The sequence below is a fragment of the Hesperophylax consimilis genome, chromosome 21 (assembly GCF_061612785.1).
Source record: "Hesperophylax consimilis isolate HC1 chromosome 21, BYU_Hcon_1.0, whole genome shotgun sequence".
In the NCBI taxonomy this organism is placed as follows: Eukaryota; Metazoa; Arthropoda; class Insecta; order Trichoptera; family Limnephilidae; genus Hesperophylax; species Hesperophylax consimilis.
The window spans coordinates 11321019-11340581 of record NC_142856.1 but is presented as its reverse complement, the minus strand read 5'-3'; the positions used below and the strand labels follow the sequence as shown (position 1 = coordinate 11340581).

General features: G+C 34.9%; 1 protein-coding gene across 1 annotated transcript in view; it reads right to left on the bottom strand.

Annotated features, from left to right (window-relative positions):
- Positions 1 to 1975: 1975 nt before the first annotated feature.
- Positions 1976 to 19563, bottom strand: part of LOC149413617 (putative cytochrome P450 301a1, mitochondrial) — a 75298-nt gene continuing 57710 nt past the window's right edge. Inside the window, exons 6-12 of the mRNA XM_089644737.1 lie at positions 15291 to 15367; positions 13235 to 13430; positions 4820 to 4982; positions 4136 to 4305; positions 3917 to 3995; positions 3397 to 3645; positions 1976 to 2852 (exon numbers count right to left, since the gene is read on the bottom strand). Coding sequence (XP_089500863.1) covers positions 2742 to 2852; positions 3397 to 3645; positions 3917 to 3995; positions 4136 to 4305; positions 4820 to 4982; positions 13235 to 13430; positions 15291 to 15367 — 1045 coding nt within the window. The 3' untranslated portion in view covers positions 1976 to 2741. The remainder of the gene's footprint in view (positions 2853 to 3396; positions 3646 to 3916; positions 3996 to 4135; positions 4306 to 4819; positions 4983 to 13234; positions 13431 to 15290; positions 15368 to 19563) is intronic.

Genomic DNA, 19563 nt, shown 5'->3' with positions numbered 1-19563 from the left:
TAAATGTGTTTAGGAGTGGCGGATATATTAATCCACCGCTCCCTCTTCTGGATGTTAAGAGGAAGACCTGCTGGAGAGGTCAAAAGGTCTCAGTGTGCCAAGCAGTTGGTGGGTAGACGCATACGCCACCAAGACCCGGACAAACCTCTCCACATGAACCCAGGCAACCCTGCCAAGTCACCAAACGTGGCGAACCACTCGGGGTGATCCATGTCAGAGGTGATTAAATAAATGCTTCCGGGGCGGCGTTACCCATACCCGCCTCCCTAATTGAGCCATTTCATTCTCCTAATTATCTGGGAATTATTGGAGAATTCAGTTACTGTCCGTACTTTTTTACGTCTCACGCTAAGTAATGAAGCTTGCATTGTTTTGCGTTCATTGTTGGGAGCTTTTGGAATTATTGTAACTACCTATTACCTCTTCATCCAACATTATTCTTCTTACGTTTAAATAAAGCATAATAATGATATGAAATATTTTTATTTTCTAGTACTGTTGCCATCTGACGGCCAGTGGCAAAACTTTTAACAAAAACTAAATTATTACAAAAGATTTCAAAGCTGGAGTAAAATGACAATTTCATTTTTCAAAATTTATAATTTCTCTTGGCAAAAAAAATATGAAACAAGTTTTTTCAGCTTCTAAAATCATTCTTTCATTTGTCTGTTTTGCAGATTCCTGTCGGATAATTATAAAAGCTATTTTATAGCTAAGACGCAACCCGTGTTTGCTACATGAACTAAAAACCTGATCTTTTTAGGTCAATGGTTTGCTACTGTAACTGGGAAACGAAATACACAAAGCTCTCATAGATGCCTCTTTTTTATTCTGTATGTACTTGTATAAATATACGTAGATACCTGTATAAGTGTTCTAATGTATAAGGTCTGACATTTATATATTTTAATACATACGACACAACATGTGCCATTAACACAAGTATAAAGTTATAAGTTACTATAACTATAAAGTGTAAAAAGTGTAAAGTATAGAATAACCTAATAACATCAGGCGAGAAATTGCAACACTGAGGGAATACAAGAAGGCGCTGCAAAAGCCCTTCTGGGCGGAAGGAGAGAGGCTCTTCCGATTACCTCTCACCCCAGAAGATAGGTGGAAACTTGAGTGGCTAACAGCCAACGTGGGAAATGCCCATCTCATACAGGACATCACCGAGAGACAGCCTGGGTTCTCATTGACTCGCAAAACCTGGTCGCTATCAATAGGTTAAGGTGCTTCCATAGTCGCTGTGCCCACATGATGCACAGATGGGGCCTTAAAGAGTCGGCGATGTGTGAATGTGGTGCGTTGCAGACCACCGAACATGTGGTCAACGAATGCCCACTCCATTAATTCCCTGGCAGGATCCAAGACTGGCTCGCAGACCCAGATGTCCCCCTCTGACCCCACCACCATATGAAAGAAGAATAGAATAACTAAAAAAAGTATAAGTTAGTACAAAAGTATTATATAATAAGTAGAAATAAATACATATACTTATATATAAAGTAAGGAATAAACAGTATTAACATTATAGTAGACTAAAATTGAGAGTGCGCTGCCATCTTTTGATTTTAAATTGCAACACCAAGACGGCTCATATGAAAATGAATGTAAGTTTAAAAAAGCACAAGGTCCAAGGGTATCAAATCTTTTAATTTAATCAAACGATCAAATTTTATATATATTTCTTTATGATTTAACTCTCTGCAATGAAGACAATTACATGGATAGCCTATTTAAAGGTGAAATATTACATTTGAATAAATTTCTGGAATATTATGAAAATCCTAAGAACCAATCAATATCACATCAAATATTTTATGTACGAGTACTAACATAAGTTGTGCAAAAATCTCTAAAAGTGTAAAACGGCTATAAAAATAAGGGAGGTTATAATTCATTTATTTTTTAGACTTAGGTAAATGAAACACCTTTTAAAAAAATAACTCATTTATTATATTTAAGGCCTCGTATTTAAAAAACAAGGAAGACATTGTTTTTAATATAAATTAAGTTTAACAATAACATGATATGTTTGACGCAAACAAATTATTCATATCCAAATTTTCTCACTTTGTTGTTGATTACTCTCTGCTAGCATTTTTTAGACATTTAAGTATTTTATCTTTTAGATAAAATCTCTTGCCTTTTATGATAACATCTTTTATTTACAATAATCTTCGATCAGTTTAACAAATTTACATTTTATGTATCAAAAACTTGTAAAAATGTAGACTAAATTTGATAAACTTCATTATGTGATAATGTATTATTATCTTATATCCTAATTTATTATAACATGGGCATTCGGTCTATAGTTGTATGTTACTTATGAGCAGCCTAATAAGGTAATAAAATCAGCAAAAATACAACTATTTTTTTTGGTAAAAAATTATTCCAATCCCTTGATGGTCAATGCCAACTCCAATAAGATGTATTTTCCCATTCCCGACTAGGAAAATATTAATCCTATTAATATTGCACTATTTTCAAGCAGAATACTCTCCGAATTTACCACTTCTTACATTTATACATATAACTTTTTATTCATCAAGAATATTCATCACATCAACATTCATACGTAGGTATTTAGTTGCTTATATTGTTATAAAATAATAATATTTTACAGTGCCCTGTGTGTGCCACACATTTGTGTTCCATTAACTTTTTTGTGGACAAAAAATATGTCCATAGTATTATGAATTTTATCTTAACTTAACCTAATCTTATCATAACTATTCTCGGTCAGTCAGTTTAAATTTCAAGGGTCCGTTGGGCATGTACATGGGGCTCATCACATAGTCCAATTTCTGGTGTTTGTACTCCACCTTGAAGTTCTGGATCATCTGCAAAAGACAACGTAACCAGTTATAATGTAACCAGAATAATGCCGAGAGAATCATTCGCTCTGTAACGAGGTACACATACATTACTTTCAATTTATTTATGTTCGTCTTCTCTAAGGAAGTGAGTAAAGTCACACCATTTATGCAAGTTTTTACACTAGAAAATGGATAGTAGATGAAAAAGATGATTCATGAACTCGAATATCTTATGGACCATTGTAAGATTCTATAAGATAAAGACTTCAGTGGGCTAGACATGTGGAAAGAATACCAGATGATAGGATTATGGACCATTGTAAGATACTGTACGACAAAGACTGCAATGAGCTTGACTCTAGAAATAATGCCAAATGTTGGAATGTCGAAAAGTAAGACCAAGTTGGTTCCCAGGTGGAAGCGACCCAGAGGTAGACTAAGGAAGAGGAATACACTGTGTTGAAGAGGGTTGGAACAGGACGGGAAGGACTGAGGACTGGGAAATGCATGTACCAAGGAACCTCCTCTGTCCTCAATGGAAATCATCTGATCGTCATCAGCAACTTACCTTGCAAATCACCGTCTGCATCTCAAGATCTGCAAACCGTTTTCCCAGACACATTCTCTTTCCATAACCGAAAGGCAACGAAGAGAAGGCATGATGATGAGGACATCCACTCTCCTTGTTCTGCCTACTCTCTGGGGAATGTTCAATAGATGATGACGACTTCATCCACCTTTCTGGAGAGAACTTGGAACTATTGGCAAAGTGCTTATCTAGATTGGACGCCACGTAGTTCTGGAAAATGATCACGGTCTGGAAACAAAAAGAAATTCATGACTTTGTATATATTTGTTACGAGAAGTAAATTATTTTATTATAGAATCTCATATTTAGTAGTATTCGTATTGGATGTCCCATTAGAAGCGACCCAGAGGAAGAGGTATAAGACATGGATAGACTAGGTTGAAGAGAATGTAAGTAAAACGACTGAAAGGTTGGAGGTGATTGGCGAGGCACCGACACCAGTGGAGAGCTTTTATGGAATAATACCACCCTGGGATTCTATAATGGAATATTTACTCACCCCCTTGGGTATTTGGTATCCATGAATAACTGTATCCTTGGATAAGTGTCGGCCATTCCACAAGACTGTTGGGAACATTCTGAAAATTAGATCGTTCGAAAACATTTAGTTCCATTAAGAAATCAGATGGCTTAATTCATTATTTATCACATGTATTTAGTGAATGTAAATTAGAAAGTAGGTACATCATGGAAACCAATATATTATTTATAAATTTACCTGAAGTTTTCTTTGATACAAGACTTGAGGTAGTGCATGCTTTCTAGGCGGGCAGCTGTGATAGGTGTGTCTTTAGTTGGCAGGATTGTTGAAATCTCTTTGTATAGCTTGTCTTGTACATCTTGATGCTGTGATAGTTGGTACATTGTGGATGCCACTGCCGTTGAAACCTATAATGCAACAAATTTTATTACAGTTGTCTGCTTAAGGTCCCCATGTGGACATTTTTGGTTTTTCTCTGTAACCCGGGAAACTATATAAATATTATTTATAATTTTAATTAATAGATTTTTTTAGTTTATGTTGGTGGTGAAGATATCTGCATTAAATGGGGGAAGATGGATGATTACCAGTAACTTGCTTCACATGGGTTTTTCATCTGTCGTTTTATGTAAGAACAAGTGAGAGTAAAGATCATTTTCTTATTCTGCCGTGATGGATTTATTGTTGACGACGAATTTGCAATCAGAATAACTACCCTCATTCGGTCATAATTTGTTTTTTTAATTACCTTTGGAACAAAGGCACTGATGAATTCTTCTGATGATGTCGTGTATCACAAAGAGTGGTAATTGTAATGTTGGTTTGACGCTCAAATGAGTTGCACTAAGCATGGTGCATATCCATATATGTTACATATTTCTTCACTGATGTCTTCTCTATAAATGTGAAATAAGAACTCACAGTATCAATGCCAACAATGAACATCTCGAGAGCCATTACGACAGCCACGTGGGGGTCATTGGTGTTGGCAGCCAAAAGCCTCTGCAGTACGGACACATCCCTCTGGCTGTATGGGTTGTCTTTCGTTCTCTGTATCGCGGCTTCGATGTGATGGAGGGATACTCTGAAACATTAAATTTACACCACTGTCACAATACAAATGTTTACCTATTACAATATTCATAGGAATATTCGCATTTAAAGGTGCTGTATACTAATATAATATTATTATTTATCTATCGAAGTTATTTTCCAATCTCTTGAGGTGACATTGTTTTCAGCATTACTGCCATCTACCGGCAATCACTTCAATCAATGCTGTCAGTAGCCACGATAGATTCAGATAAAATGATCTATATGTTATCACAGAGATGTCGCTCCTGTCAACCAAATTCTCTTCCTGTTTGTTTGAATTTTATTCGATTATATTCAGAATCGTAATTATTGTTCCAATATATTTTAGTCAGACATTCAAAATCTTTCGAATTTTGAAATGACGTATATTTACTAGCTCCTCAGGCCTCTGTCATATTTTGACAGAAGGTCGGAGTATTTCGGCTTTGCAATAAAATCCAAATAATTGGAATATTTCTAAATATATGCGAAATCTAATTACTGCTTTTGAAAGGTGATAAAATATGCTTTCTAATTGTATTATTATAAATAAGAAATATAGTTGTTGATAAATTAAAAAAAAAAAATACTCTCACTTTACGTTTTTTGCAAATAAAGTTACTGATAAACAAAATTATAGACAAACATATAAAAGTAAATTGATGAATATATTTTTCCTAATTTGCGTTCTATAACTGCGCACATTTTAATTCTGCTGGTCAATTACTAGATTTGAATACAAAACGTGGTGTTTTCTCTTTCTAACACCGTTTAGATCATATTTTTCACCATGACAATAAGGGAGATGGAACGATTTCTATTATAGTACGAGAGCCCACGACCAAAACCATGTCTCATAGCAATACGGCAAAAACCCTATAAAATCGTTAGATTGTATGATTCTGAACCCGACTAGGTGTGTAGTTCGAAAGTGTAGCAACTGCGTGGGAGGCCATTTCTGCTGTGTCAAAAAAAAGACAGTCGGTATTATAGCAATACGTCTGATAGTGAAAATGTACATAGATTTTTTTTTTTTTTTTTTTTTTCTTTATTCATGAAATATTAATGTGTACAGTTTTTACATGCTTTTCGACTACCACACTAGACACACGCCCGTATTATGGTAGTCGAAATTTATATACATAGGTTTATATAATTATATAAATGTAATATTTGATAACTTGTTAATCTAAGTATTTTTTTTCTTACATGCAATGTATGTGTATAATAGGTGACACTTTTACTGGTTCCCAGTTCAGTAGATTGCTCAAGTGTACATCAACCGTATTTTAAACTGTTGATATTAATGAGATAAAATGAACACAATCAGCAAATAAATAGGTTACTTTACTTGTTAAAATAATGAAAATAAAGTAGAAATTATGAAAATGAACTTGTTGAAATAATGAAAATAAAGATTAATTAATTAATTATTAAACTTTTTTCTTTACAGAATTGAATGAAAAACAAAAATGACTAATAAAGAAAATGAGCTTAATTTAATGATGGCAGGCATTCCTTGAAAAAGTTCCTTCCCTTTATAAATAACCAATTTTGAACACTTATGACATACAAATTGTGAGTTTTTGATTTTCTGATATCAATACTCAGCGAGTTGAATATTTTGGGAGCAATATAAGAAAACTGCCGCTGGGCGAAAGCTGTTTTCGTTTGGGGAATTTTACATTTTAGGTGTGACGAGTAACGGGTGTTAATTTTTTGTTGTGTTTTATTCACCAAGTCATTTTTCCGTATGTATATGAGAATGGTCTTAACATATAATTGTCGAATATCTAATATTCTGAGTTTTCTAAAAAGTGGTTCTGATGGGTTTGTTGGCTTACATTTGAATATTATCCTTAGTAACAGTTTTTTAATTAAAACCATGGGATGAAGAATCGTTTTGGCACAACCTCCTCATCCCACTATACCATATGTAGTAATTGATTGAAAAAGTGCAAAGTATACACATCTTAGTGTTTGTAGGTTAAGGATAGATCTGAGAGAGTAGAAAATGTAGCATAATTTGCGAAGCCTTTTTGTTGTAGAATTTATATGGGCCTCCCATCGCAGTTGATTGTCTATAATGACCCCCAAGTACTTAATTTCGTTTGATATTATAAGGTTATCGCATGAACAATTTTTGTGAGGTGATGTAGCCATGTTGAAGTTCTGTGAACATGAATGTATGGTAAGTTTATGATAGTTTTGAGGGAGATTAGGTTTGCGTATGGAAAAAAGTAAGTATTTAGTTTTCTCAATATTTAGAGTGAGGAGGTTGGAATCTAACCAGTGTTTTATTTCATTTATACCATGATTTGCTTTTTCAAATGTTGAATTCAAATTTTCATCTGCAAATATGATAACCGTATCATCGGCAAAAGATATTATAGTGCCACCAGTATCCAAATTGCATAACGAGTTAATGTATATTAGAAACAGAAGTGGGCCCAACACACTGCCTTGGGGCACGCCATATGTGATTGGCAAACTTGTACTTCTATACTCTTTAGCGGAGTTAATAATAGTTGACTGGGACCTATTTGTTAGATAGCTCTCAAACCATTTAAGAGGAACACCTTTTATTCCTATCTGTGAGAGTTTTTTCAAAAGTATGCGGTGAGATACAGTGTCAAAGGCTTTAGCCAGATCCAAGAATACAGCGAGGGGCTTGCGACTTTTATCGAGGTTATCAGAAATTAATTTAGTAAAAGCTGCAATTGCATCTGATGCACTAAGACCTTTGCGGAAGCCGTATTGGTTTTTTGACAGGATTTTATTTTCTTCGAGAAACTTGTAGAGCCTTTGTTTTACTGTTTTTTCGATTATTTTAGAGATTGGACTCAGTAGAGATATTGGTCTATAGTTATTGACGATTGATCTGTCCCCTGATTTAAAGATAGGAATAATTGTTGAATGTTTTAGAGTGTTTGGGAAAAGGCCAGTTCGAAAACTTAGATTTGTGATGTATACAAGGGGCTTAGCAATGATTGGTTTAAGGTGTTTAATTAGTTTAGTGGATATATTGTCAACTCCCGTGGAGTGTGTATTTTTGAGTGAATTGATGATTTCAGTGATTTCTTGTTCTGTTGTTAGTGTGAGATTGAAAGGGTCATAACTCAGATTATCGAGAAAGATAGTATTTGCAAGATTATTTTCAGACTTGCTATTTCTTTTTAAAATATTATTTGCTAGATCCGATCCGATTGTAGAGAAGAATTGGTTGAAGTGATTTGCGATTGTTTCTGAATTTTCGGTTGCATTTAGTGTTTTATTTGTGATGGTTATTTTATTTATGGGTGTGGTAATTTTGTCGGTGTAGCATATTTCTTTGACAATGTTCCAGATTTTTTTATTATCATTCGCAGCTTCCTCTATCTGTTTCCTATAATAATCTTCTCTGGCCGTACAGGTTATTTTTTTACAGGCATTTCTGTATCTTTTATAAAATAAGAGAGATTCGTAATCAGTGGGGTTATTTTTACAATATTTATGAAGTTTATCACGTTTGCGGATACAGTGTAAAATACCAGTAGTTATCCAAGGTTTTAGTTTAATTGTACGACTACTTTGATTGTTGTGTGTGTGGGATGTGGCATTTTTCAGATGCTTATGTAGGATGTTGATGAGAGATTCACACGCTAAGTTTGGATCGCTAATTTTGTATAAATTTGACCAGTTTTCATTGGAAACCAGTTTGAAGAGAGTGTCATAAGAAATTTTCTTTAGTTGTATAGTGGATGCTGGTAATTTTTGAATTTTATGAGAAATGGAGGTGATAGTAGCGTAGTGATCTGTCACAGTGCACTGATATATGAGAGATTTGATATTTAGCTTACATTTGACAAAGACGTGGTCTATGCAACTGGCGGATAACTCTGAGACACGAGTAGGGGCTGTAATAGCTGGGATAAATCCTTGAAGAGTTAATAAATTTATGTAGTCGTTTGCTTGGGGATGCATTGTATTTATAATATTAATATTTAGGTCACCAATAATTAGAACATTTTCATGATCTCTAATACATGCCAGAAACTGATTAAGCGAGTTTAAAAATGGTGTTATATTGGAAGTGCTCGGTGATCGGTATATAGTTAGAACAGTAACGCTATTTTCTATTTCAAGTTTAAGACAATTTGAGTGAGTTATTGTGATTTCCTTTATAGAGTATTGTATATGATTTTTTATGTATATAATAACGCCATCATTTTGTAATTGGTTATTCTGAGTACTGTATTGATTATAGTTTTTTATGTTTTTAGGAATATAGTTATCTCTGATCCAGCATTCGCTCAGAATAATCAAGTCAAAGTCTGAGTCAAGTTCTGTAAGTAGTATCATTAGTTCATTGAAATTTTTGTTCATGCTTCTGATATTCATGGAAAATATTTTTAGGTTGGATTTATTTAGGGTTTTTTGAACTTCTACAGAACTACTTGTTTCGATACATGGAATCTGCGACAAATTGTCTAAAACAAGGCTGCCCAACCTTTTTAGCAGTTGGACGAAATTGACGATTTTGAATCACTGGCGGGCCACTGAATACCTGACGGATCCTATTTCCATGGGGGGGGGGGGTTGTTAGAGAATTTCTATAAAACAAAATTCCCCACGAAAAAAAAATTCTAAATGAGTGCTCCCCACAAAATATTTGAAATCCGTGGGGGGGGGGTTGTTACGGAACTTCGCTGAAAAAAAATTCCGCACACCCAAACATCATATGTGATACCCCACAGCAATTTTTCGAATTCCATGGGGGGGGGGGTGGCTACAGGATTCCATTTCGACGCGAAAAATATTATGGCGAAAACCGGTGTATTTTTGATTCAAAAGTAAGCCTAAATAGCGATAAATCGCCGTCGGCAACACTGGTAACCGCGCGCAGGCCCGCGACACTTTTTCAAATTGGCGGGATTTTTGAAAATGTTTACGCGGGCCACTTGTAATTCGTTCGCGGGCCACATTGTGGCCCGCGGGCCTGGGGTTGGGCAGCCTTGGTCTAAAATATTATTTATATTATCTTCCATTTTTTAAATTGGTGTAGGGTGTTGGTAGCTAAACTTTGGATGAAGACTAGAAGCTGAACAAAACTTGGCGAGCAATTTAGAAAACAAGTTGTATGTAGAGTTTTTACTGTTGGCAATGTTGGAAAATAATGTTGATGTTTCAAAGCAATAGAAATAGGAATAGTATCTTTTACCGGATTCTTGATTCTGACACTAGTACAATATATGTGATACCTCAAAACAAGTACAATAAAAAAATAATAATACGATACAATAAAAGTTTTACACATGATAATTTTAGAACTATAATTGTGATGAATTTGGTGAGAGTAGTGCCAGTGTCTCCGCATTAGAAACAAGAATTGCAGGTGTTCCGATATCTCTACGTACGTAGATCTGCCCTGATTTGATCCACGAATACTTAAAAAAAATTTCCTTTGTAGCTTTGCGGGCCAGGTACCACAAGTGGTTAGCACGAAATGTCAGGTGTTCCGCAACGTAGACTGGTGAGCTTGGTCCGGCAATCCCTAAGTTCAGAGTGTTGAGCTTCTCCTCGGGACTGGATGCTTGTTTGTGGAAGGCTTTTATATCCGATAGTAATTGTTCTCGATCGCGATTCGAGGTCAGTTTAAAAACAATAGGTCCATTTTTGTGTTTTTGTGTCCTGTAGGACGCTTCAATGTTTGAAGTATTTACTTTTGATTGAATGGTTTGGCATATATTGTGGAATATATTTTTCAAACTTTCTCCCTTTATTTCGGGTATTCCCCTCACCTCTATATTTTTGGCTCTTGCCGACCTTTCGACATTTTCAAGCTGGCCTTCTAGTAGGTCAATTCGGGATTCTAAAGAGGAATTTTGTTTTGTTAACACCATATTTTTATCTTCTAACTCCCGCACGCGGAGGAGAATATCTTCATACTGCTTGCTCATGAAGGTTATTGTATCCAGTATTTTATTATTTTGTAAGATGATTGCATTGATGATTATAATTGTATTACGAAAAAGTTTGTTTTCAGACATTTTGCGCGTAGCATATAGCATGAGCGCATTTTTGAAAATGTCAACAAATTTAGCCGACCTGTATCATAGCAATACGGATAATTTTTTTTTTCAACTTTTCGTATTGCTGCCATGATTACTAAAAACCTGTTTTCAGACACTTTAAGTGTAGCATATACTCCCAAAAACGAAAATAACGTTTCGGAGTCGCCTGGCCGACGCCTCTGTTAAATGTTTTTTTTTAATTTACAGCCTTCATAGATATTCAAGAATCTCCTTTGTCTATTATATGTACTTTGACAGATGACAGATGTCATCACTTATTTCTTTTGTAAAACTTACTCAAGTGTGCTTTAAATAAAACCGCTTTGCTTTAAAAAAAAAAAAAATTTAAAAGAGTGATTTCGAAGACGACGATTCCGAATCCGACAGCGATTGAATACGAGAATATTTTGTAACTTTGAATAAACCGTTTTTTTTCAACTTCATCCCAGTTTCCTTTTGTGCGATTTATTTTAGTCCTTCAACTTCAATGTTACGGTTTCGGGTAAATTCTTTGTTAATTATCATCTAATAAATTCAGGGTCGCAACGTATTCATTGGTTTGTAACAGAAAATTCAAGATGCCTCAATACGATTTTTAAATGATATCTGAGTATCGAAAAGTTGTCTGATAAAGAAGGTGCTACACTTAATTTGTCTGATATAAATTTTTTGCACATGTGGACAACTTATTTTATCATGTCCAACAATTTTCAGACATATTGCTATGATACCGATCGGTAAAATTTGTTAACATTTTCAAAACGGTCTCAAAATTTAATGCGTTCACATTTCCGTCTGAAAATTGTTTTGTTCGCATCAAATAACCAAAATTTACTAATAAAAAAGATTTTCAGACGTATTGCTATGAGACATTTTTTTTGTCTCATTTTTCATTTTTTTAAGTGTTTTTACGGGTTTGCGCTACACCACTAACGTCTGAAAAATATGTTTACGGTATCTCAGAACTATCATTCAACTACAGTCTGCAAATCAGACATATTGCTATGATGCAGTTCGGTAAAATTCTTTGACAATTTTTAAAATTCGGTCAGATCAAACGCTACGCGGAAAATGTCTGATATTGGTATTTTCGAGTTCAGGATAATCGTATCTATCGATTTGATGCGGTTTTGGCCGTATTGCTATGAGACAAAAATTTTGGTCGTGGGCTCTCGTACTATTAGACCATATGAGTTGTTCCCAAAAGCGAATAAAAAATTGCATGAAGGGCCAGTAGTTCTAAGTAAAGACCTCGCGTAGTATTAATTATTCTGATTTGACAGCTCGTCACGCTCGTGCGTACTCTGGTGGAATAAAAAGGTAGTATCCAACACGGCCACCAACTTGAACCCGAAATGGAAAACGCAAACGAAGTTACAGACTATCCAGTTATGTTGACAATCAAGTGAACATTTAAGACATGTCGTCAATTAGTTCAACAGTGAGGAGAATGATCTGGTCAATAATCAGTTCAAAAGTCGGATCAACAGGCAAGTCAACTGTCAGGTCAGTGGTCAAATCAAGAGTTAAGTCATTACTTAGGTCAACATTCGGGCAAACCGTCAAATAAAAAGTCACCAGTTATAATCAGTTAGTAAAGTCAACAAAGGTAAAAAGTTGGATTAGCGGTGGATTCAATGCTCAGATAAATTCTCAGGTCAACACTCAGTCAGGACAGCGGTGAGGTCAACAGTGAGGTCAACAGTGAGGTCAATAAGTATATAAGGTCAATAAATGTAATAAGTGAATAAATATATTAGGTCAATAAATATATTAAGTCAATAAATATATTAGGTCAATAAATATATTAGTTCAATACATATATTAGGTCAATGAATATTAGTTCAATAAATATATTATGTCAATAAATAGTCAAGTCAACAATCAGGACAACGGTGATATCTACAATGCGGTTAACAGTGAGGTCAATATTAGGTCTATAATTATATTAGGTCAATAAGTATATAAGGTCTATAAGTATATTAGGTCAATAAGTATAATAAGTGAATAAATATAATAATTCAATAAATATATTAGGTCAATGAATATATGAGGTCAATGAATATATTCGGTCAATGAATATATTAGTTCAATAAATATTTTGGGTCAATGAATATATTAGGTCAATTAATAGTCAAGTCAACAATCAGGTCAACGGTGAGGTGAAGGCCATGTCAATATTTAGGTCAACTAGTAGTGAGATATGTACCTCCAGATGGTATCCAGCGCACTGATGTAACTCCTCCAGGTGGGCGTGCTGAAAAACTTCCAGAAGGGGAACTTGACCTCAAGGGTGCGCACGTTGGTGAAGAACTTGGTGACAGCGTTGATGAGTTGTTGCGTGTCCTCGGGGCACCTGTCGTCCAGGCAGCCCAGTCGGGAGTCCAGGGCGATACTGGCAATGGCTGCGACAAAACGGTCCCATGACAAAACAAGGCAGTGACAAAAGTTAGAAATGGGGATGGGGAATAGGAAGGTTGAGAGGTACCTACCTAGATATTCAGATTTAGTCACTAAACACGGCTAAAGTCATTTCAAGCAACCAATCAGCGTTCCGATTCTGACCGGTGGTTTTTTTCACGTTAAACGATATAAGAGTATCGAACGTATAAAAACGAAGTACAAATGTCATCAAACATACTAATTTCGGTTGTGGGTTTGTATGTGATTTTAACTCTTTAAAACTCGGATTAGTTCAGAATTTAAGTATAATTTTTAAAATTGGAACTGATGTGTCAAATTCAGACTATTCTATGATTGTTTACGGGTTGTTATAATTGTTATTTATGTCCATAAAAAAGACCCGATTTAAAACAACAAACAGCGTGAGGGGGGAAAATACTTTTCTTTTTTTTTAAATAGTTTTTCACTAGATGAGTTAAGAATTATTTGTTATGTGAAAATAATCATAAATGTGTGCTATGCCCTTTTTCGTTCTATGCTTATCTACGGCATTATAGGACATAAACTATTTTCAGTACCAATTGGGTAAGAAAAAAATATCAAAGAATATCAGGAATATTACAAACTAATGCGAAAAGGAAATCAATTTATTATTCCACCTAATTTTAAAATGACCCAACGGCAAAACTTTATATTTACCACGCCATTAAAAACTACAAAAATCTTCATTCTGATTTGCGCTGTATTATCAACCAATCAGAACAAATAAAATAAAAACTTATGCTTAAAGTACATAAAAAAAAAATATATATATTTTACACAAAACATATTATGATACTAGCTGTGCCATGCCACGCGTTTTTGGCTCAGTCTGTCTGTGCCGATAGATAAACAATAACACGTGTTGCTTTTACGTCCAACAGATGGCGCTGTTTTTCATAAAAGCATGTTTTACCTGTCACTAGTGACATTTCTATAGTATAGGTTATAAAAACAAACGAGTATTCGAATTCAACGTTGTGTCAAAATTTCAAAGCAGAGATTTAAGATTTTGAACGAACTTTTAAATTTTTATTTATATAGATAGATACAACCAAAGTAAGAACTGTAAGTTCAAATCTCTTTATCTAATGAGTGATATGTGTTAAAATTTGTTGCTTTACCCTAGAAATTCTAAACAGATAAAGTTACTAAAATTTCATGAAGCTTTTGCTCGACTTTTGATATATCTGTACCGTTGCTTTATAAAGAAGAATTTCTGCTTTAGGATGTAAATTTTACTAATAACTAACTTGTAATAAAATCGTAGGTAGAATAACATTAATTATGTTTATAAGCAATAGTTTTTAGTGGGACTCCCAAACAGATTTCTTCTTTACAGTTATGAATGTAATCGAGAATATGTTATTGCACATTTTCATTGTAATTTATACTCGCAATTTTTATTCCCACCGTAAAAGTGAAAACCGGCGTAAATCTTTCAAATTACAACGAAACAATACCAATCGAAACACTAACAACTAAGACCTTGGGAAAGAAATCATGGTCTGTGAAATTAAATATCAAAACGATTATACGTATTACTACTATACAGTTAGTGAATGCAGGAAACTAAAAAGGTCGTAAAACGCCATTAAAATTTTTTAAACATTTTCTGGTAAATTATTTGAACTATCAATTTCATGCATAAAACACGTTTTCCTTTTTTCTGGCACTTACTTGCACTTATATAAGTATAATATCGTAAGTGCCAGGTATAATTAGAGATGTCAATTTCTAGTGACCATTTCAGGAATATTTTTTCTGGTACTTACCTTTTAAGTTTCTGGGATTCAATTAACTTCATTTTACTTGGTACTTACATTCAAGTGACCATTTGTTTAATTCGTTCATGAAGTCTGCCGGCATTTCCTGGTTCTCATCCTTAATGCTGCGCGCTCTGTAAATGCCATTAAAATCAGTTTTGTTAATTAATCGTATATAAAGAGTTGGTTTAAATGCATTAGATAATTAATTCCTAAACAAAATACCATCAACGGTAAAATTTCCGGGTTGTTACAATTTTTTTTAAAGCACCTACTCGAATCTCTGCTGACAATTTATTTTAATTGTCTTAGGACGGGTAGTTTCACGCAATTTGAACAATTCATAAAATTTACAAAGTCAAAATTCAAGTTCGGTGAAATTTTCAATCCAGATATATTAGTATTTCAGTTCTGTGAAATAACTGGCCCTTTGCGATATAATAACAGTACCTGAATAAAACTCTCAGAGAACATAGAAATTTATTCATTATTTTTTTTTATTATTGAAGTCAGTATTTGCGATTCCTAAACGAAAATCTGAAACAGAAAAATCAGAAAAAGATATAATCTGTTTCAGATTTTCGTTTAGGAATCGCTAATATTTTCTTCAATAATTAAATAATAGAAATTGTGGTTTTACTCATCACCAAGTCTTATTTTAATGAATTGTTCAAATTCTGTGAAATAACTAACCCTTAGGCTAACTATGGAAATGAACACGATAAAAGTCATCCATATTTTAGTCCGTTTAAATCCAAAATAGCGGGAAGATGCCAATGAATTTTTCCAACTGGTAAACGTAAAATTTAAGGAAGGAACTATTTTGTCAAACGCCAAATAAATAATGAATATCTGGCACTTTTTTCGTTGTAGTGAAAAAACATTAGCTGTAGCATCGGTTAGCTGGAATGTGGGGTTTTTTGGAATAAAATAAGTTTTTTGTTGTTGTAAAATATCTACGTGTATATATGTATATCTATGTATCTATGAATTACAGAATGAGCCGATGTAGAGATAAACAAAACTTCATTATTATTCTTTTTTGTTTATCAGAAAAACGCAATAGAGTCCCAATTAACCCCCTGTTAACTGGATCTAGAGAGTTGGAAGGGCATAAGGAGGAAAAGGAGATGGAAAGAGTACGGTTCGGAGTGTCCTTTCTATTCAGATCTGGTCACCAAACTTGGCTAAAACCATTTCAAGCAACGTTTCAATTCTGAACCATTCTCTCTCACCAGGGCTGAAAGCAACTACCGAAAAGTGGAACACTGAAAGTGCCGCAAGTATAGGTACTATATATTATAATTTTCAATGAAATAACATGCTTTAATCAAATAAAATGTGCTGGGTCATAAAAAGTCTGGGAAAGGTAGCAGTTCTAGTATGTATCACTTGTATTTTTGTAAACTTAAATAATATTTTGTTCTCATGATTTCGTCTATTTCCACCATACGTAATTATTAAATTTTACTTAAGCCATATGTGCAAGCAAGTTTATAAATGTGAAATTTATTATTAATTAACTACGTGCATTATTACATTTTCATTATTTATTGCATTTTCTTTTGAATATTGCCTCCAGAATCCAGCTTGAATCTATCAATTTGTGCCAACTTTATGTTTACCGGTAGCGCATTATAATATTGTATTCCTTTGTTAGGCCAGTGCAATTAGCGCCAAAAAGGGGGTCGCGAACGAAGTAATTCCGGTAGTCCCAATTTTTTTATATGTTATATAAACTGATCCCCTGATGTAAAATCTGATTTTCCGACCTTGGCGCACCAGTGCTCGCGCCGCCATTTTGAAAAAACTGGCCGAAATCGGGCCAAAATCTAGTTTTTCCCAAATATCTCATTTTCAATGCAAATTTAGGCTAAAGTATTTTAACAAGTATAATAGAACATAAAATAACCTACAATTTTGGTTTACAAAAATTTCTTCTATCTCTAATAGGTACCGAGGTAGAAAGTCGTAAAGGTGCGTATATTTTTGAAAAAACAGGTTTTTTGCGCGACTAACGGTTTTTTATAAATACCTCGTTTCCAGTGGAATTTCATGAAAATTTTATTGATACCAATTATGTAGAACATAAAATTTCAAAGAAAGCTGTGCCGTTTTTATGTTTATATAGTTTTTTACCGATATAAAGAATAAACAAATCCAAGTAGGTACGCACAGAAAATCTATCACGGTTTATTATCACGTTATTAGATTTTTTTTGCATTTTTAAATACAAACATCTATAAATTTACTAGAGGGCACTTCGGTATGGGGAGGGCTACCCCCCACCCTTCTACTCCTCCCCTCCGGTTCCCTTCAGTTGCCGCGTATCACGTCTTGAGCCTGGAGCGGAGCTTGACAGCGTCAGTGTCACAGCAGCGTTCAGTTCGAAATGATTCAGTGCAATCGAGTATGAAAGATTTACAAAAGAGGGCTACTTTACGATCCGACGGTCTCATAAATTTTGGTCAGGGATTTGGTCTGACATGACCATCGAACAAACTCTGATGAGATCGATGAAACATCTGGAGGTTTGACCCAAGGACGGGGAATCACAGACAGTTCCATCCTTCGTTGGACTGCTGGATTCGTTTATCTGCATAACATTTGTGAGGGTATCGAGTCATTTTGTGGGATTGAATCGGGAACGTCAGAGCAACATGCAGAGATGAGGCCTGCAAGAATTAAGAGGGATGATCGAGACGTTCAAACTCTCATTGATTGGTTTGCTTGCCATGAACCATTTCCTAAAACAAACGTGATTGTCACTTGTCACATGGCTGAAAATATGGGGAAATTAGCTACGTCTAAAGTTATCAACAAGAACTTTGGAAACCTACACTTAAAACGTATGATGCAATAGTTTCTCTTGCGGCGGTGACCAGCAGTGTCAAAAATCAGGGTGTGACTATGTCAATAGATCCATTAATGCTATTCCATCGTATGTGTATTGCCAAAAAATCTGAAAGTGAACTTAAATAATATTTTCAATATGAACTCTCTCCTGTACCATTGTCTCTTTTCTCAGAAGAAGGCATGCGCAAAAGAACGAAGTCTATATTTTATTCATCATTAAACCCTCTACCAAATAATACAGAACTGGGAAGCAGTAAAATACAGGTAATTGATGGAGGATATTTACTGCACAAAGTTGTATGGGGCTCGTGCTCATCCTTTTTCAGTAATTTCCCAGCAATATGTCAGATATGTGCAAAATCACTATGGATACCCAGATTCTATGGAAAAGAAAAGCACTAAAGGGGTGGAAAGAGCACGGCGTGCCAGAGTTACAACTTCTGCTGAAGTTTTGTTTTTTGAAAGCATGCACCCACAAGTGCCACAGGAAAAGTTTCTGGGAAACGAGAAGAACAAGTCTCGTTTTATTTCCCTACTCAGAACCTCATTTGCACGATCCTACATAACGACAGTACAAGCTGAAGAGCATCCTGACGTTCTCTTAGTGAACACAGCAAATTCGTTGTCATCTCAACATGATGTAGTCATAATCGTTGGTCAGGATATTGATCTGCTGGTACTCCTCACAGCTCTCTCACCTCTCAACGTATATTACCAAAAAGTTCTAACGCGTTGTACTCGAAAAAATGTTTTAAACACATCGAAATAGTTGAAAACATTTTATTACTTCATGCCATAAGTGGTAGCGATACAACTGGAGCTCCGTTCGGTAAAGGCAAACACAAATTTTGTAATATTCTTCTCAAGAACCACTCAGTGAATGAACTTGTTCGTGTATTTCAAGACCCAAAAGCAAAGACAGAAACAATCACTTTGGCTGCCGAACAACTATTTGCACTTTTGTATGGCGGCAACGAGAAATCAAATTTGGAAAATTTAAGGTACATCATTTTCGTCAAAGGAGTAAAAAAGAACAAATTCAATTTATCCAGGCTACCACCCACCAAAGATGCAGTCCAGCAACACGCTTCAAGAACATACTTGCAAGTGCAGACTTGGCTTGATCACGATAAAGATCCGACTGAATGGGGGTGGAAAAAGGATGCTGTTGGGTTACTTACTCCAGTAACAATGTTGAAGAAAGCTGCACCTCAGGCCTTGCTGAACTTCATATCATGTCAATGTAAAAAAGGTTGCGCTGGAAAGTGCACCTGCAGAAAGTCGGGTTTGAAATGTTCCCTACTCTGCATTCATTGCAATGGCAACTCCTGCGAGAATGCTGTAGAAGCCTTCGTTGATGACGATGACAGGAATATGATGACCCAGTCGCCACAAATTTGGGTGATAAGACAGATGAAGAAGCTATTCAGGGCCAGAAGTAAGAAACTATAGTCAAGGGCTCGTACTTCTGTCT